The 22,091-nt window shown below is 28.0% G+C and overlaps 1 protein-coding gene across 2 annotated transcripts in view; it reads right to left on the bottom strand.

Moving 5' to 3' along the window:
• Positions 1-442: 442 nt before the first annotated feature.
• LOC142325941 (uncharacterized) overlaps positions 443-22,091 on the bottom strand; it is a 39,964-nt gene continuing 18,315 nt past the window's right edge. The window contains exons 8-12 of one of the 2 annotated variants that reach the window (XM_075367899.1): positions 21,491-21,601; positions 17,387-17,448; positions 15,713-15,772; positions 3,318-3,560; positions 443-1,436 (exon numbers count right to left, since the gene is read on the bottom strand). In XM_075367899.1, the coding sequence (XP_075224014.1) occupies positions 910-1,436; positions 3,318-3,560; positions 15,713-15,772; positions 17,387-17,448; positions 21,491-21,601 (1,003 nt within the window). In that variant the 3' untranslated portion in view covers positions 443-909. The remainder of the gene's footprint in view (positions 1,437-3,317; positions 3,561-15,712; positions 15,773-17,386; positions 17,449-21,490; positions 21,602-22,091) is intronic. The other variant, XM_075367898.1, reaches the window with a different exon arrangement.

Genomic DNA, 22,091 nt, shown 5'->3' with positions numbered 1-22,091 from the left:
TCCAGTATAAAATGATTTGAAAATGTTGACATTAATATGCAAATGAAGTAAATACTCTTATTTCATTTGTTTAAACAGAATAATAAAGTTCAATTTCTCTTACATACTTTTTAAAAACCTGCAACAATAGCAAAAAGAGTCCCTTTTTTTAAACAAAAAATGTAACTTTTATTGGAAAAAAACATATAATTCACTAATTACTTGATATAAGTAATTAGTGTTCCATTGGTTCCACCTAAATAAATATGCCTTCAGAAAAAAATAGCAAAAATAAAAATAAAAATCTAATACTTTTATAAAAAACAAAACTAACTGTGCAATACTAGTGTAGAACATCATAATCAAATACAGATGATAACTAAAATTAATTTAAACTAACTCAAAAAATCTTTCCAACATAAAACTAATGTCAATTGAAAATTCTTAAGATCTCTTTATTAGCAAAAGTATTTTAGAATACAACATTGTAATTACTAACATTCAGTTTTGGTTTAATGTAAATTTCCTAGCATATTAGGTCAAGTAAACACCATTTACCCATTTACCCTATCATCTAATGTAATGAAGGAATACATGTGTAAATTAGTACACAATTTTAAAAATAGCAAATTAACAGTAACAAATTATAATAAAGTAAACTATTGTTTGAGAAAAGTAAAATAAAACGTAAGATTATATTAAAATATAACTTTAATAAACTTTAACAAAAGTACAATCTTTTTCTGAATCAAGTAATCAGTAAACAACTCTACAGGAACATTTCCATGAGAACATTTTCTACTCTTTTTTTCTATTTTTATTCGAAAACAAGAAAAAAAATCAATTTTTTTAATACTATTTAAATAAAAATACAATAATTATAAACAATACTTCTGGACTAATATCACAAAAATTAATTTAATACACATTTTAATAACTCGCTTGCTGTTGATATAATGGTGGAGGGTGAGGTGGTGGATGAGGGGGAGGGGGAGGAGGCGGTTGAGAAAGGTTAAAATTGGGCGTAAAACCACTCATTTGCTGCTGATATCCTGACCCCAATTGAGATGACTGTGTTGATGATGATGTGCTGTAATTATTATTATTATAACCACTGCAAAAAGGAGGCTGAGTATTACTGTATCCACTGCCATTTCCCGCAAATCGATTTCCACTGTTTACTGGAGGTTGATCCCACTTACTAGCATTACGATTGGTGTTGCCACCACCTCTGTCACTTCTTTCATTTCCTCGACCTCTATATCCTAAACTTCCTCCACCTCTTCCTCCTTCCTGAAGTCTTCCACTGCTACTATTTCTAGCAACTAAACTACTTCCACGGCTATTTTCCACATTACTTGTACTACCAAAATTACGGTTACCACGAAAACTTCCACGACCTCCTCTTGAGTCCATTCCAAAATTACTTCCTGGTTGTCTATTTTTCTTTCCAAATGCTGAAAAAAATTACAGTAAATACTGATTTAGACAGAAAAGTAGAATTAAGTAAATCTTTAAACAATTATTAAAAACTTCAGGGCATTTTATTTTTTAATTAAAAAATGTCTTCTTAAATATAAAGATTATTTACACCTTTGCAGAAAGCTGGCGGCAGTTATGCAATTATGCACCTGTACAACAGTCAATGCTATTTTTATTTTAATGCAATCATAATTATACTAATTTAGTAATTAAATTATATTAAATTTAGACATACACAAATTATAAATAGAAAACAAAAATACAAAAATCACACACCAGATCATAATTTAACATTTTCACAGCAAACAAATTTTAAGATTTGATACTTTCCAAGATATTAAATTTGATTACAATAATTTTATAATATTATTGGCTATTTAAATTAATATTATTTCATCTGCTGGCAAATGCAATTTTTAGTTTACATTTCAGGTAAGTACGTATAAAAAACTGAATACATAACAAAAGGCTTTAATTACTGTAGTAGTCCAGAACTGAACATATACACAGATGAACTTAGGAAATTTGTCAGGTATTTATCCAAAATAACAAAAATCTGTTAAAATGTAATGTCATTTATTTCAGCACTGTCAATCTGTGGGAAATATTGGTTTTATAAGAGTAAAAAAGATTCTTTCCTAAATATTAATTTTTTCATTGGTAAATTTCAGATTACCCTGAGTTAAGGCACTGTTTCACAATAGGCAGGGCTACATTAAACTAGCGTTTTATATTATCTGTTCAATTTTTTCTAATGGTTCAGTTATGCAAGACATCTGTAGAGGCTGCAGTCACAGCTGTATTCTCTTATAACAATATTCACACAGGCAGTCCCTACAATGAACTGAGTGAATGTCACTGTAGGACAATGTTTACTACATTTTGGTGGGCTTGGCATGCTGGTATGCAACAGTATAATAGGGGCTTAACGAAGAAACCAACAGAAAAAGAAATTCACACTTCACTTACCTATGGAAGTCTAGCATGGGATCTAATTGTTCTTAGGCTTTTTTTTTTTTTTAATGTGACATGATTAATATCTCTTACTATTACGGTTGTGACATTTAAAGAATCCTTTTATGGATACCATTTATATTTCAAGCTATTTCTTTTTAATACAAACATAGCAGGAAAGTTTATAATCATGTTCTGAAAAACAGGATGTTCTAGAGAATACCAGATGTCTTGTAAGTGTCATTCTATATGCAAATCATACTATGGCATTAATGCAAACACAATATTTTACATTAAAAAAAAAAAGTTGGGCAGCCAATTTCAATTCATTCAATGTCATCAGCATGGTTTGACATAGTACTGTTTGCTAGCAGGACCAAATGCCTATAAAAATATGTCTATTTTTTCCCACACCCCCTCCACACACACACACACACACACTTATAAATTGCAATTAAATAACAAATAAGGAAACATTATCTCTACATACAAATTCCCTTAAAAATAGCATGATTTTTGTTATTACTTTAATGTGATTAACAGCAATGGGAGTTAAAAGAATAGCGTGAACACTAAATTTTTTTCAAAGATCAATGAAAAGAAGTAAAGGCATGTTCAAAATACTTTTATCAAATACCCCATACACAAAAAAAAAGAATTTGCTTCTAGTGCAAATCATCTAAATTAAATTTGTCCATCATATGGTAGTTTTATCTACAATGTTGGTTGGTTGTTTAAGGTTGAAAGTGTAACATGTCAAATACCCTTTATATTATTTATCACTAAGTTTTCCTCTACCGTAGGAAGAAAAAAATAATTTAATTGGACAATTGACATTTCAATGGAATTTTTATGTGCAGTAAATACCACTATTAGTAATCATTTTTCTAAATATATTTTACCTTTTGGTAACAATGAGCTAGATCTATACATATTTGCCATTTCAGCTAGCTGTGGATTGATATCCTGATTTGCTTCAGAAAGTACAGAAACAAGATCACTTGCATGTTTCATGTTCTGTGGCGTGAAAAACGCATAGGCAGTACCTGTCTGCTGACTGCGTCCAGTGCGACCAATTCTATGAATATAATCTTCTGACGATGATGGATAATCAAAATTAATAACATATTTAACATCTTCAACATCTAAACAATAAAAAAGATATATCAATGATTAATTACACAAAATGAAGTACTGTATAAAATTTTGATTAAAAAAAAATATTAACTGTTATTGATGCCAATAAATGATACACACAGAAAAAGCTGATTTGCCACACAAGAAAATGCAGTCTCAATTTTCACTACCACATTTAAAAGTGGTTAAAAAAATTAACTAAAATAGATTTTCCATAATATAATAAAAATTAAAAAGAACTGCTGTTTGAAATGAAATTATATATATATATATACAATGGGAAATTCATGTGAAAAACAAGATCCCCTATTATAGAGAACTACAGAAAATATTTACAAAATGAATTGGGGCTAAAACAACAGAACAGATTTTTAACCAGATTGTTGTGAAACTATTAAACTGACTGCATATGAATGATTTTGTTTACGAATAATTTTAACATCTTCAATATCTAAACAAAAAAAAGATATATCAACGATTAATTACACAAAATGAAGTACTGTATAAAATTTTGATTAAAAAAAAATATTAACTGTTATTGATGCCAATAAATGATACACACAGGAAAAGCTGATTTGCCACACAAGAAAATGTAGTCTCAATTTTCACTACTACATTTAAAAGTGGTTAAAAAAAAATTAACTAAAATAGATTTTCCATAATAAAATAAAAATTAAAAAGAACTGCTGTTTGAAATGAAATTATATATATACAATTGGAAATTCGTCTGAAAAACAAGATCCCCTATTATAGAGAACTACAGAAAATATTTACAAAATGAATTGGGGCTAAAACAACAGAACAGAATTTTAACCAGATTGTTGTGAAACTATTAAACTGACTGAATATGAATGATTTTGGTGTTAATTGAGAGATACTTCACCATTTCAACAGGAAATCTGGATTAAAAAATGATTGCTATCTTGTTTGTGTTGTACATTATACCGGATGTTCAAAAACATGATTGTGTGCAACATGTAAGAGACATCCTTCAAACTGCTTTCTCTTAATAAGAAAACGTTTGATTTGCTTGTGATGGAAGAGAAAACTTGTCAGAAGAACTATTCACATGAATTTGCTACAGAGGAATAACTAGAAATCTTTTTTAACATTCTGAATACTAATGGAGGAAAGATTCACCATGTGTGACTTGATTAATTGGCACCACACATTTGGTCTCACCCTTATTAACAAAATCAACCTTTTACCAGGCAGTAACTATCCAGGAAGTTTTGACCCAAGAACAGTGGGAGTACTTGATCATCTTACATTGAAAAAAACAATTATAACTAAAACCTAAGTTATGGTTTTTACTTTATGAAATTCAGTTTTGATTAAGATACAATTAACAGACTGATAAAAGATTTTTGGGTTTAATTTTCTTAACATCTGGCACTACTGGTATTATACAATTTATATAAAAATAATTGCGAGTATTGACTATCCGAGCACTTGTTAAGTGGATACTTTTCTTTTATATATAAGATTTTTTGCAGATATATGTTCCTAAGGACATCAAATTTACACATTTCAAATTTTTATATGAAAATTAATAAATATATTTTTTAAATACTGCTCTACCCAGCATGAGAAGCATTTAAAAGTCAGTCTAAGAGTATATTCAAGCCCAAGCTTCCCTTGCATCTCTAAAAAACAAAAACCAACTAATTTGAATTACTATTTCTCTACAGTTTAATACTACTCTAATAGAAATGTAGAAGATTTCATCATACCTTGTTCTCAATAGTGGCAAATTGAAAAAAAATTAACTTAAATGTTTAATGAATGATGTAAAAATGTATACCTGGATGATATGGTTTATACATATCTTTAATTTTTTTAAATATGTACTTTCTACAACCTTAAGTGCAAAAGAGGGCTATAAAAGTAGTGAGAAGTTTGTAATAGTATACGTGTGCTCAATTAACCAGTATGGTATACCCATATATACCTGGGTGTTATGGAGAGCATCAGCATATATAACTCTGTTTACACTTGGAAAACAATATCCAAATACTGAAAAACATATTAAACTATAGCACATTGTCATTTTATTTTGTTATTAAAAAGAGAAAGGGAACAAAGTTAATCTCATGAGATAATATTGGCACCAAGTTACTTGTAATCTCTACAAACAATATAGTGTTTTATGTTATTAGTAAGAAGCATTTATTTAAAAAATTAAATCATAAACAGTTTAGAATAAACTGTTGTAGTTTTTATTCACTATTAACAGTTATAATTGAACTTGCAAACAATCAACGATATTTGATAGAAAAAAACAATATGTGCAGTGTAGAAGAATTATCTTTGTCATTTTGATGAATTCACTGAAAATCAAGTTAACAGATTAAACAAATAAATGCTAATTTTATTATATTGTATGTATAATCATACTGATCTAACCAGCATGAAAAGTATTAAAATCAGTATAAGAATAGTAGTATTAAAAGTATAAAAGTATTAAAATCAGAATCAAAGTTTTTATGATCTTAAACAGTTATAAAAAAAAAAGAAATTGTTCATTTTAATTTTCAAATTGGAGCAACATACAATTTCAGCAAATTTATAGGGAAAAGTAGCAAATCATGATATTTAAATTATCAAATATGTAGCAAGTTTAATAATCAGAACGTAGTATTTGAAATGTAGCAAGTTTAATAATCAGAACGTAGTATTAGAATTAGAATTTTTTATAAAGATAAAAATAAAAAAAAATTTCTGTACATTATGAATTATTCTGATATAGACTTTTTTTGTTTATGTATTGGCAATAAGATAGATCACTAATGAAAAATTACAAGCCCAAGGTCATCAATGAAGTAAGAAACCTAAAAGTTTCACCTAGCATACCCACATATTTAAAACTTAAGTGCATATTACCTTCACATTATGAAAAATGCACTATTGTATACACTATGAAAAATATTTTTAAAAAACATTAATTGGATATAACTGGTTAACTTATATTACAATTTATACTTAACGAATAAATTATTATACTTTGTTCTTATTTTACTGACAAGAAAAGTAGGAAACTTCACATTTTGATCCAGTTAAAAGAACATTGATAATACACAAGGGCATACCTTGGGTCATGTGTTAAAAATGAGTAGGTATAAAAAAGAAATTGCATAACAAAAGTGAAAGTAAGTGTTCAGTAGAATAACTTGTTGAAAGAATAGTTTTTTGTTAGAGATTCTATCAAGATTACTTTTAAAAAAATATATTATCAAATATTATCAATTTTTAATTAAAATTAATATATGCATTACTCAATTCTTGAAAACGTAGATGTTATACATATTGAGTATATGTAAACAATGGGGAACCAACCTTGAAACAAACAAATACACTGTGCACATCCCAGACTATATGCCAAGTATTTTTTATACACACACTACCAACACAAAATATCAATCTTTTTGGCGATTCAAATTTCAATACTACTATTAAAAGGTTGTACTTTTTTACACACACATCACTTTTACAAAATTTCAACCTTTTTGGCTATTTAAATTTCATATACTTTTTTATACACCCACTACTATCACAAAATATCTTTTTGGCGATTTAATTTCAATAGAACTATTGAAAGGTTGTAAATGATAACCATCAAACAACATTATCTAATTAATTACTCTTACTTATTAGGTTCCAGGATAAGAAATACAACGTATGGTTCAACAACACCTAGAGCATCTTATCACATGGTGTACCATCCTGGGTAATTCATGAGATTTTCAGAAAAATTTTAACAGAACAGATAAAAAATTTCAACCCAAGTGCAGTAATAAACAGAATAGTACAGTGCTAAAAAGGAAAAAATGCAAAAGCCAAAGCCGTAGTTAATAAACCCATTCCATACATTTTTGTTTATCACAAAATCAAATAACATTGGGTGCAGTTTCATGCACGTTTTTATTTTATAGTGAACTGCAATCCGCCAAAAGAAAAAACCCACATTGAAACAATATGTGAATGAAATTAAATAATACTGATAAAAGAGATCGGAGGAGGGCACCTTAACTCAATGCCAAAGAAATCTCACATGGGGAGGAAACATCTGATTCCAGATACCACATGCTATTTTTGAGAACACCAGCTCCAAGCATGAAGATTTTATTCATTATATTTCTTTAATTATAAAACAGATTAGAATTTTACTTTTCAGCTAAAACTAATGGCTAATCCACCTTTTAGGAATTATTCCTTATTCTGACTTCTATGTTTACTTGCAATCACTTATAGGACTGAAGTTTCCTCCACAAACAAAATAAAAAAATAAGATCTCCAATTTCCTAAAGAAAGCACAATTTTTAATAAGCTTATAACATATTAAGTTACATAATTATCTTGAATTTTTGTTTGAAATATAATTGACTCTTTACTTTTAAGAAAATAAAAGATTAAAGTAATATACATAACTTTTAATCACATCAGATGAATCACAAACAGAGAAAAATATCAGTAATTTTACAAACTTAATTGACTTCATAATGAAACAGATTTTTTATATAAACCATAATAAATTTTTTTAAGCAGGGTGTCCATGTATTAAGAACTACTGCAAGAGTTTTTTAAATGAATAACAACTGACTGAAAATCTTGTAAAAATAAAAAATAATTCTGACCACTATGAATCATCTAGTTAAAAATATCCAACAGAAAATCAAAACAAGTATGCTACAAATTAAATAAAAACATTAAAAGACCATATGAAACTCAGCTAACTTACCGGATTCAGCAAAAGAAGTCAGCTTCTAAGATCGCAGAACAATTACTGACCAGTATCAGAGCATTAACCAAGTTACAGAATAAAACGGTCGGTTATGTTTAAAACAGGAGAAGTAGAATAATCTTATAAAATATCTACTTGAAATGTATTATCCCTTTCTAATTCAAGAACCAAGGGATGATATCTGGCAAGCAAAAAAATGGATGCCGAAAATCAGCCCAAAGGTTCCCATAGAGTATACTTCGACATCATCACCTTCATCGTATCGTGAAAAGAGGCAGTTACCCAACTCAAGAGGCAAGCCATATTGCCTCTGAAATCAAGACAAGAACCAGACTGATTAAACCAAAAGAAAAATTAAATTAAATTAAGTTTTAACCCCCAAATATTTCCATCCACCATTAATTTAAAAGAAAAATTAAACATGATACTTAAGCCTTATATTTTCACAATGGCTCATTTAAAAGAAAGCCTAGTTGACAAGTAACAATGAGTTACCACCAATCATAACATTAACTTAATAAATAATTAAGGAGACATTAATTCTAATATTCTACATAAATACAGTTATATGTAATAATATAAGTCAATAACCTAAAAACACAAGCACGTGTCGTTTAAGATATCTTTCAGAAATGAAAGGATAGTTTTTCAAGAACCCTTTTAGGCACTTTCTACATTAATCAATAAAATGTTATGTAGAAGACAAATTACTTTGTCTCTGATGATAATTTTTATAACTAGAATTTCTGTTTGTGTTTCAAATCATTATTATAAATGTTATTTCTACACATTATTCATACAGTTTACTTTAATTCTGTACTATTTTCTAATGTTGTTAGTTTAATAACAATTAAAAATAATTTATAAAATATTTTTATAAGAATTTTTCTATTTTTAAAATTCCAGTTGTACTTCAGTGAAAAAAAAACACTATAGAAAATAATATGGAAAAAAATTTCATTATTACAGCATTTAAAATATAATTTTAATAATCCATTTTTAATTATTACTCATTATTTCTTACCTATTCTACTGCTGGTTATAAAAACAAGCAAACCAGATTCATTGAATTAGAAATTCTGTAATAACCTTTATCTTAGTAACGATTTACCGACATGTGCAGATACTTTGGCAGCTTATTCTACATGTAAAAATAAAGAAAAAAGTACATATAAACATATCCAGAAATGATTTGTTAAAGAGTTACAGCCGGTAAAAAAATTTCACCCAGATTTCATCTTCTCCAGTGAAATGAAGCCATACAGAAATTCTTGGGGCACAAAAATAAGTTAATTTGATGTGAAATTTTATAGTTAAATATAATGAATTTTTATTTAGATCAATACAAAGCTAAATTTAACTGAAAATGATTTTTAATGAAAAAATTTGTAAAATTCACAATTAATTTTTGAAATGTTTTAATTTATTTCAATGGACTTTGCTGCACATTTATGTATTGCTCTTTTTAAATTCATTGGGGCTGTTCTTTAACAGCGTAAAAGCATCAATAATACAGGCAAGCAACTGCTCTTGAGTATTTATTTACTTTCAACTTAACATTACACTTAATCCAACCCCATACACAAAATCCATCGGTGAAAGTTCTGGTGATCTGGGTGGCCAGGACTGTGGACCACCTCAGCCAATCCATATCGGGGAATTGCCAATTTAAGTAGGCAGAAACAATATGAGAGAAATGTGGAGACATGCTGTTGTAATGGAAATACATCCGACATTGTGTTGCAAGAGGAACATCTTCAAGTAATGGCTGTAATTGTTCTTGAAGAAACTATAAGTTTGCCTCACCTGTTAAGCGCCCTTGAAAATAAAACGATCGATCAACTAATTATGAAAAATCCCACACCATACAATAATGGCAAACTACTGTTTAAAGTTATGTTCCACCGTTGTTGCATAAGGGTTCATTTCTGTCCATGAGTATTGGTTGGTTTCTCAAGTAGTTTATACAATCACAAGTAAACTGACTCATGGTAAATAAAATGTAGTTGAAAAGTTGTCAATGAGTATTTAACCAATTGGAGAATGCTGAGCGAAGGGTAGGGGTGGTCTCCTGCATGTAAATATACTTTTTGTTTATGATATGGATAAAGGTTGTATTTTTAAGTGTCCTCAAAACTTTAGGTTGTGAAACTTTCAACCAATTAGAAAGATGTCATACTGAAACTGGGACTACGCTGAATATTAACAATAATGCTTTCATCAACATCATCATGCTGAAGAAACAGTCATGAGGGATAAAATTACTGCTAGCAAGAGTTTCCCATAACATATGAAATGCCAACTGCCTTCACACACACTAAATAAATACCATATTGGCATGTTTTTCATTTAAAAATAAGTATGGCATTCATTATTACTTCAATAACCAAACAGATTCAAAATGGTTTTGCAGTACAGTTATCTACTTGTACAAAAAGGAAAATCATACTAATGAACTGCAACTAGATTGTAAGCTTACCAAACAACACAATTACAATTCAAAAAACTTAATTGTTGGACAACTGTTATTGTATTGACAACTTAATACAAATTTCTGCAAAAAGATTATTTCTTATTTTAATTTGATAAACAAAAATCACAATTTTAAATACACATCTATGATTGTTGATACAGTACTATCTGTATGAAATAATTTATTTTGAGATTTCTTTATTAATTTTGATTATCAGAAATTTCTGTTTTTATCATTTTTCCCCAGTTCTGCAAAGTTATAGATAAAAATCATTTTCCAGTTAAATTTAGCTTTGTATTGCTCTAAATAAAAGTCTATTTTATTTAACTGTGTTATTTTCTTTTCTTTGCGTACTGTTTTTTATACTATTCTGTTTAGAATTAAATTTCATACAAGTTTTATTAAGAGTTTTATCTGTTTATTGGCAATTTAACAGAATTAATTTTTTTGTTTATTGGCAATTTAGAATTTCATATGAAACATCATATTAGCTTACATTTTTATGTCCCAAGAATTTCTGATATGACCAGCATCAGAGCATTAACCAAGTTATAGAATAAAACTGTCAGTTATGTTTAAAACAGGAGAAGATGAAACCAGAGGAGATGAAATATAAGCAAAATTTTTCACCAGCCGAACTTGTTAACGAAGCGTTTCTGGATTAACGTTTGTGTACTTTTTTCTTTATTTTTACATTTACAATAAGCTGCTGAAGTATCTAGATATCCTAGTAAGTCATCCTATACATAATCAGACCAAGTTCTGATCATCAAAATGAATTGCTATTTACCCATGAAAAACTAACGGTTACAGATTTCATCTATAGGGTGTAGATAAATATATAACTCAACAATCAGTATTCTGTAAATAAGTATGAATATGAACAATCTGCCTTTCTCTTGAATGTCATTATCCAACTCAACAGTCAGTATTCTGTAAATAAGTATGAACATGAACAATCTGCCTTTCTCTTGAATGTCATTATCCAATTTAAGTACTACATGAGTGCATGTAGTAAGTGAATTTCTGTATGACAAGAGTTTTTTTATTCAAAAAAGGATGCCATTTCTATTCTTGAATTGTATAGATAAAATTTGTGAATGCAATATAAAAATCCATAATTCCAAAAGTACCTGGAGAGATTAGTAAGAAATTATTGAGGGATGTGACAAATTCAGGCAGGCAAGCAGACAGAATCCATTAACATGAAGAAACAAAAAATCTATGACAATGGTAAATGTAAGAACAGTAAAGAGATACTAAGAACTGACTGGCCATGAAAATCAATAAAAGTGTCAATTTATTGACTCACTAGGCACAAGACCATTCACATTCTAATCAGATTAATTTTAAAATACAGGCTCAACAAATGAAAATAAACAATATATCTATGTCCTATACTTAATTCCTTTAACAGTATATTTAAGCAACTATTGTAAATTGGTTGTTTACATAATGCAACACTGAACAAAGTTTTAAAAAATTTTCAATTTGTTTCTTTTTTATTATTTACAAAGTTAAACTGAGGAAACAATACAAATAAGATCTGTAAGATCAAACAAAAAATAAAATTTTCTTGATTAACATTAAAAAATTTACAAATTTTTTTTACAAAAACATGTTAGAAAAATGTTGAATAAACGTTTGTGTTCTATGGTGAAACAGAACTTGTTAAAACTGATTATGAACACACAAACTTTGTTTTTAGTAAAGAATAGAACAGAATTAATTATTTATTTTTAACTTATTTTTGAGAAGTTATTCATATATTTTTATAATAATTACTATACACTACACACATACAATATGTATGTTACTACATCTATATAAGTAACAGATTCCAACAATAAAACTTTCTGTATTTTATATATATATATATATATATATATATGAAAGACAGTAAGTTCTATTGACAAGGCTTCTCACAGTAAGAAAAACATAATTTTATATTATTTTTACAAATAAACATTCAGAATAGAAAATAAGAATTTCAATAAATTTAATTAACCAATGATCATCATTCCAACAGTTAGTTTCATTAAATGTTGTAGTTAACGTTTTACAAAATTTTACAAATCAAATATTTCTTGTTCTTGCTCTGAAAATTGTAAAATGCTATGTATTTTCACTTAAGTAGATGTTTATTATAATTCATGCCGATGTACTTCAAAATAAAATACAATTATCTTCCATATACAAATGAATTACTCTGAATATTATAAACATATTAAAAATAGGTAACATTAATTAAGTATATTTTTATAATAAAAGCTCAGATAATAGTGTCTCGCAACATAATTATAATAAAATTACAGTTACTGTAGCACTATTCTCTTGTTGATCCAAATATAATTCTGTTAACCGAAATGCCCTTCCCAGAGCAGAGTGGTAAGACTCTGGATTTAGATCCAGTTAAATCTAACTACACCTCCTTTAATTAAACAAGAACTTTTTAATAACAGCTGACTGGAATGATAATGTTTGAACAATGTTTCTGATCAACAACACTGATAAACCAATTGATTGGTTAGTATAATATACAATTTTACATTAATACAAGATCTCATAGCTAAATAAATTTCAATGGTGATAAAAATCTTATAAATGTTTAAAAATTGTAGACCAAACAGAATACAATATTATCAACAAATGTGAAACAATATTCTTTGCAAATCAACTAACTTCCTAGATATTATTATCATCTAGATGAAAAAGATATGTATATTTCAACTGCATGCTGTGTATTTAACATCTACAGAGCAATAAACAATCTGGTATGAATTGCAAATTTTATACCAAAAATTAGAAAATGCCCAGAATTTTTCCTTTACATCTACAAAATATCTAAATTATTTCTCTGTATTTATAAATTAACATTTGTAGGTTAATTTTTAAGCAGTTTTTCTTTAAAAAGTACATCATTAGTAAGAATGCTTAACAATTAAACTTAAAAAAAAAAGATTAGAGATGCACATACTACTATTTAAGGTGCAATAACTAAATTTTTAAGCAGCAAATGTACTCATATGTTCATATAACAAATATTTTGCACAAATCAATTGACTAATTATTAATTGGGTTACATATGTACACAAATTTAGTAGAAAATAAAATGCCTGCAAGTACACATGCGCGTGCATGCACGCACGCACACATACACACTTTTGAAACAATGTTGAGATTCAGAGAAGGTGAATTGTATACACATTCTAAAGACTAGATAAAAATTACTAGCGAATAAAACACATTTTACCCTTATTTTAAAGGAAGAAAAATAAAATTTTTATTACCTAATATCAAATGAGAATACAACAGAATTACATAATGAAAAGAATATAATGTGCATCTAATATGATATATGCAAATATACAATTACAGCATGTTAAAATAATGCATTAACAGATTTAAAAATAGATTAAAGCACAGAATGCTCAACTAGGTATTTTTAGCAATTTATGTTTATTCATGGTTTTTATTCCAATGATACACAAAATGCCAATTACTTGTCTAAAGACTAACACAGTAATACACCTTCATAAAAATATAAAAAAATGAATTTCTCGCTGGCTATCTTACATTGATATTTTACACTGGAGTATATATAGTCAATTATGGAACAATTAAGTGAACTGTAGAATTAAGTAAAAGAAAAGATACAAGAATGGTGATCAGTAATGAGAATGAGAAGTGTCATAAATAAGTATGTGCAAATGAAATGTAAGCTGTTTAATGCAAACTAAGTGCTAAAGAGGATATCACAAATAATGAGTAGGTTTTAGTAGACATGGACTACAACTTTAAGAAGCATGAGATACCAAAAAAATATTAGAAAAATGTTCACAGACAAATATTAGACAATTCAGAAGCTATTTCTGCATGCATAATACAAAGTATAGTAACTATACCTGAAATAAATATGTAATCATGACAGAATCATAGATGGTTTAAAAAATGCTGTCAACAAAACTTGGTAAAATGGTTCTGAAAGAATGAAAAAAAAGACTTCTGGAGATCAACTACACGATAAATTTGTCAATTCTGGGTAATCTGATAAAAAGTGATTTAATATACAGAGAAAACTACTTAAAATGATGAAGACACTCAGTAAATAGTACAACAGAATTGGATGTTATAGTTATATAATTCCAAACATTAGTTATAGGAGTTGACAGTTAGATAAACTAGTGTATAAATATGACACTGGTCGGAGGAATAACTATCATATATTTATTTATTTAAAATACACAGCATACACTTAAATAGCCAGAATAAATATAAACACAAAAATTCTTAAATTCATTATAAGCACATGGGCAACATCGATTATTTGATTTTATCCAAAAGCATAATTTAATGCTGATTGTCTTTCTATTTACTTACATAAATTAATACATCACACCATAATGATACAATTACTACACAGCGACTATTTTTGTGTAAATAGAGCAAAGTATTTACAGGCTATGAAACATATATATATATGTATATATTCATATATAAAAATTATAACAATTATATTTAAAATAGAAATGTCTCCACAATCAAAAATAATATAACACAAATTCATTTGGCAGTTAATTACATTCATACTTGTCAACATATACAGTGAAATAAAAATCATCAATTTCATATATAAGAATTTTCTAAATTCTATAAACAATTGCTTTTAAATTATAATGCATAAATGTAAAGCAAGTTTTCAACTCTTTAAAAAACTCAAAACAATACTGTAATTGAAAATAATAAGGCAAATATAACATATTGCACGATCATTATACCAAGTAATGGATGGACAGCAATGTAGAAGAATAGTATTTCTGATAGTACAGAATGAAATTCAAAATAATTTGATTCAATCGAGTCTGGGACTGACTACTGCCAGTTTTCTAATTTATAAATTAGTTACCATACAGTATAGTTTCAAAATACATCCACAATAAACTTACCCAGCCCACGAGCAGCAACATCTGTTGCAACAAGTATGGATGCTCTTCCACTTCTAAATTCTGAAAAAGTTTATTCAAATAAAACTAATTAAAATCTTTAACTTATATATAATGTAGTTAAGTAAAAAACAAATAATAAAATTGCAAAAGAAACTTATTTTATTTTATTGATAACAAAGATGCAAGAAATTATAAGAATAGTAAAAAAAGTCAGCAAGGCAAAGAACAAAGGCTTTATTTTGTTTAAATAAAAAGAGGTTGCCTTAATGTTGATCTTGATCTATTGATATAATAAGCAATGATGTACTATTTTCACCATTAACATCAAAGATCAGTTATGAAGATTAAACAAATAAATTATTTCATATTGGCTATTATTATTGTAATTGTAATATAGTTTTGCTGTATTAAAAGTTTAGAAGCTGAAAATAACTTTGTGAAGACAGGTATAGCAGCAAATAGTACAACCTCATGAATCAATAATATTTACTCACGATAACAGTGGTTTAGTGAAATAAATGCTAAGAAAACTTTGCATATATGTAATTTAGCTAAATAATAATTAAAGAACAAATTATATGGCACTATACAGAGGCAGAATATATTAAAAAACGTGTGCTGATCCAATGCAGTTTGGATAAGAGAAGGTCTAAATGAGTGTGGCCAGAAGATGATTTGCTTGATCAAGACAAAGTCCTCGGCAAGACCTAGTTGATAGCTCCTTCTTGCCACTCAATACTTTTTCTTATTCATAAACCATTTACAACAATAGGATATAAAGGTGCTGGTCTTGAACTTGCAACTTGCACAGTTCTCCATGCTGAAGGTGCTTGTACCCGAAGAGCCAGTGTCATCTTTGATATCTGATAGAGGATTCTTAGTGGACCAACCCTCAATAATTATGTTGCTGTATAATATTTACAGGGTGGAAAGGACTATTTTTTTTTTTTTTTTTTAATAAAAAAAGACGAATCATACTAATGTTTAAAGTAAATGCAATAAATAGAAGTTAATCAATTTGAAACAAATTTTTATCATTTATACAGTTCAGTAATAATAATATTTGTGTTTCCACAAAATAAAGTTCCTCCATTTCTTAGATTTATTTTCAATTTTAACTAAAAGTCTAATTTAAATATTCAGGCACAAGATCTGTTCAAATTTGCTCTTGCTTGGATAAAATTTATAATGAATTAATAATGCTACAATCAACTTGTTTAGTAAGAAGACAAATGGGAATATAGTTATGCATGCTTGAAAGTTTAATGACAAATCCGAAGGTGCTATACCTAAGAGTTAAGATGATGTTTTAAACATAATTAGTCAGGTATAATAATAGATGGTGATAAAAAGTTGTCATGCTATAATTTTAGAATCATAAAAGATGTACACTGTATAATGGTCCATTAGAATCTAGTTTTAGAATTGCGCGTTCTAATTAGGGATCAATTTAATCAGTTTCATTTAATTTTATAACGAAAAATTTTTAAAAACCTATTCATGTAAACTATTAGTTTACATAGAGGTTTAAATAGTATATATGTCTATTATACTATTTAAACCTCTACAAATTCATTGAGAATTGTGTCATACACAATTAATGTATGGCACATATAACAAAAAAAGAAAAAATCTAACATAACTTATGAAAAAAAATTAATGTATGTCACAAACCTTGCAGTACATAATCTCTTTCCTGTTGATTTTTATTTCCATGAATACTTAAAGCAATCCATCTACATAAAAAAAAAAATATATATATATCAGAAATAATCGCTGTAACACGTACCATTAAAAACTACTAACAAAAAAATTGATAGCAATAAAATATTTCACCACTGATAAAAATTTGTTAATTTGTTTGTATTTTGTTACCATGTTATATGCCAAAGGCATGATTTAAAAACATATTATTAAAATGAAACCATCAATCACTAACTTTTAAGAAAGCCAGCTTTAAAAAAACATGATTCTGAAATACTAGAAATACAAATTTGCTCATTAATTGGAATTAAGTTGTTACCATACAGTTTGAAAGCAACGGATGACAGTATTATTAGCGAGCTACAGTGAAGTCGAGAGAAATAAACAGTAATCCCTAAAAGAGAAGAGAATGAATACAGGCAAAGGACAGAAATACTAAGTGCCCAACATCAGTGACAAGAAGTGAAAAGTAATCCTAAAGATAAAATTATTTTATGTTTGAATTAATTATAATATTATTAATTAAATACAATATCAAAATTAATTATTTTTTCAATTATTTTATATATTCACTTCTTGAGAATGAAAAATAATTTCTCAATATTTACATATTTTTTTTTGTGATGTGTCTTCTGGGATAAAAAATTACACTGGTCAACATAAAATTTTGAACTGAAAAGTTCAAAGCTGTGTTAGAACTGCAAAGGGCAACTGAAAAGGGTAAAAAGGGATGTTGCTCATTCACATTTGATTTATATTTTGATACATGCTGTAGACCTGTATTTGATAAATATCAGTTGAATGATGTCATTTCATATCAAGCCAGACATGTAGACATATCAGCGAGTCAAGTAATAAGTAATTCAACGTGATGAAACTTTCTTCAGAATGAGTTCAGCTCTTGGTATGATTTGCTGTGTTCTTTAGTTGTGGTAGTGGTGTTATGATACAAATGTTACAAAGATTGTTTCATAAGCGATGCCATAAATTTAGTTAAAGATATTTATGACAGAACAAATTTTTGGTATTATTTAATTGAACATCAAGATTTGTTAAGTTTTGTGAGTGTTTCAAAGCTGTATTTTATTGTATTTCATGGTGAAACAATTTTATGAAGTATTTTAAATAATTAAGTATTTATAAATTAAAACTTATTTTTATAATTAAGTATTTCTGTTATATTTCAGTTTACATTCATTCATTAAAACATTTTGAATTTTACAATAAAAATCAGGTTTGTAAAAATTCTCCAAATATTTTTTGTTACGTTTGCAGAGAATTCATCAAGAAAAGTCAATGAAAACCAGTACAGAATTTGCTGAAATTGCTTACAAACATTAATTTGACTGTCCCTTAGGAGACAAAGATAAATTCTGGGCTCCAAATGTAGTATGCATCAAGTGCTATGTTAAACTAAGTCAGTGGTTAAGAGAAAAAAAAAGAGCATTTGCTTTTTGGCATACCTATGATTTGGAACGCCTACTAACCATTATGATGACTGCTATTTTTTCTTAACAAATATTACTGGTTTCAATTCCAGCAAAAGCAGTACTGCATACATAAGCATTTGTTCAGCTTAGAGACCAGTACACTTCATAGTGTTGATTTACTGATTCAGATTGCTCTAACTTCTTGGACAAAAATTTCTGATTGCCCAGAAGACTAACTAATAATCAGAGTCAACTGATTGCCCTAATCCTCAACTTCAATAGATATTAATTACATTCCAGAAGAATCAAATACTGAATACCTCATCTCATCACACAAGCAGAACTGAGCGATTCGTGAAATATTTGTAGAAACAACATGCACAACTCCTAGGTTCACATCTTAAAGAATGGAATTTATTAAATAAGGATACTAAAATTTCAGTATATAGAAATCGAAACAAAAAATTTACTGAAATACTTTAGAAGAGATGGTTTATTTGGTTTGTACCATGATGTTAGGGGGCTAATGTCTGAACTGAACATTGAATATGTTGTTCATGATTGCCATTTATTTATAGACTCATCAAAAAAAAAAGCTTAAAGGCAGTGTTGTTGTATACAACTCAAATAGTTTCTTCTATACCAGTAGTACATTCTGTTATGTTAACAATTTTAAAAGCTATTAAGTATGATTAACACTCATGGCAATCATTGCTGACCTGAAAGCAATAGGGCTTCTCGTTCCCCAGAATGGCTTTACAAAGTACAAGTGTTTCTTGTGTTTGTGGGATAGTCGGGCTACAGATAAGTAATATGCAGTTAAAGACTGGCAGAAAAGAAATCAGTTTACCCCAAGAAAGAAAAATGTTGTCAATATTCCCCTTGTTGAAGCTGAATGTATTATTATTTTACCGCCTCTATATATAAAATTAGTCCTGATGAAGTTTGTAAAAGCATTAGATAAAGATGGAGATGGCTTTAAATATTTAGCTCAGGTTTTTAAAAGAGGGAATATTCATCGGGCCACAAATAAAATTAATTCGTGAAAATACATTTGACAACAAACTGAATTATAAAGAACTAGCAGCATGGAAGTCATTCAAAGATGTTGTTACTGGTTTTCCTGGAAACAATAAAGCTGAAAACCATGATCAACTTATAAATGATAGTGAAAAAATTCAGGCTGCAGAGTGTCACTGAAAATTCATTTTTTACATTCTCATTTAGACGTTTTGCCTTTAAACTTGGGTGACATCAGGAGAAACATTCCACCAAGCTATATTGCAGATTTCACAACGTTATCAAGGCAGATGGGCTAAATCTATGATGAGTGACTACTGCAGGATGATAAAAAGAAGACTTCACTGACCACAAATGGAAATTAAAAAAAAAAGTAATTAAGAAAAATGTAAATGTATGCAAAATAAAGGAAAAATTTAATTGTAATTACTAAGAAGTTTCTCAATATTTTACAGGATTATAACTAAAAATTTGATGGTGATGAAGAAAAATTGATTTTATTTTAAGACTCAGCATAAAAAAATTATTCTAATTAACCTACTTTTATCTCAGTTCCAAATTACTTCTTATTTTTTTTGTTGACCTGTGTTATTTCATTAAGAAATTGGAATTTATTGTAAACTCTAGGAATAAGGACTTCCATTTTAGTTTTACAGTATAATTTCAGATTCTAATTATCCTTCTTTATCAATATTCTCAAATTACAGAATATTTATGGCACAAGACATTGACAATGTTTGAACGTTTTTCATAAAAGATACACTGACCAGGACAAGGAAGATAGGTCCTGCCTAAAATTATACTTTGAGGCTTTAAAGAATCCTTATGGAGACATTTCAAAATTGTACTGAAAGTTTATAAGCAGTAAGTCATTAATCGACTAATAATAACAAAAAATTAATTACCCATTATTATTTAATTGCAGTACCACAAAATGTCTTATGCTAAGTCTGACAATTGCGATTCAATTCAACCAACTTAGATTTAAATACGGCACTAAATTTAATTGGTTGTTATAAATTTAACTGTGATTAAATTTAGAATATATTTAACTTTTTTCAACATAGTAAGTAGATAATAGATTAGATATAACAAATATACAAAATAAAAAACCATGGTTAAATACAAACAAACATAACAGAAAAATGTTTTACTGTAAACATTATACTGTAACATTTACAGTAACACTAACCAAAGTAGTATGGTTATGAAACTTTATTTCAATATGGGGATATAAATTGTACAAACTAATATTTACAAAGAGAAATTCAAATTGATTTTGAATTGTGATGTATCCTGCAATGATTATTTCAGAACTAATAATTTTAAGAACTTATTATGAAAGCTGGAAGAGTGGAAACATCCATGAGTACTGTTAAAAACAATAAAGTATTAACAAGCAATATACAATACACTATCAAAAAATAATAATAAAAGAGAATGACCATCAACATCCATAGGAATACTATGGTGTAGAAGGTCGTATTTATACTACATAACACATCCATAGCATCTAATGTTTTAACAAACTATGTTAATACAGATGTTACTCAAGATTTATTTATGTAAAAATAAAAAATATTTTTATAAAATAGTAAGCATATCAACAATGTCCTGTACATACCCGTCACGTCGTATACATCTAGTTATCTCATCGACTTTTTTCTTTGTTTCAACAAATATTATAGTTTTGTTTTCTTTTTCAGATCCAATATCATGCAAAAGTCTTCTTAACCTAGAATCAAACATTGCACAATGTATACATTCAACTTTCAGTTAATCACACAAACAGGAAATCATATGAACCATTAACTGGACAATGACTAATAGTGCTTTCATTACAACTGAATTTGGTACAAATAATAAAAGTTAAGTTTTAAAACAGCATTCTTTTTATTTTTTATACTGTTATGAAATAACAATCTGACAATGAGTATCATATCCTGAGCCTCATAGGGAAGGACACCTGACTTGTGACAATGCCAGTCTCCACACCACCCCCTCTGTTTATGGCCCTGATGGGTTTTACGGGAGGTTGTCTTTTAGACACTCTAAACTTGATAGATAACAATACGGTCATCAGTTTGGCCTATCAAGATGCCACCAATACAAATGCCTTGGCAGACATTCCATCAGTGTATTTACACAACCTACTATCGCCTTTGTATGGCCTCCTTCAACCACAACCACCAACCTTCAACTATCAAATTAACTGATTCATGGAA

This window comes from Lycorma delicatula, chromosome 6 (genome assembly GCF_047948215.1).
Source record: "Lycorma delicatula isolate Av1 chromosome 6, ASM4794821v1, whole genome shotgun sequence".
NCBI classification, from domain to species: Eukaryota; Metazoa; Arthropoda; class Insecta; order Hemiptera; family Fulgoridae; genus Lycorma; species Lycorma delicatula.
The sequence above is the reverse complement of the archived record's forward strand: the minus strand, read 5'-3'. Positions and strand labels throughout refer to the sequence as shown.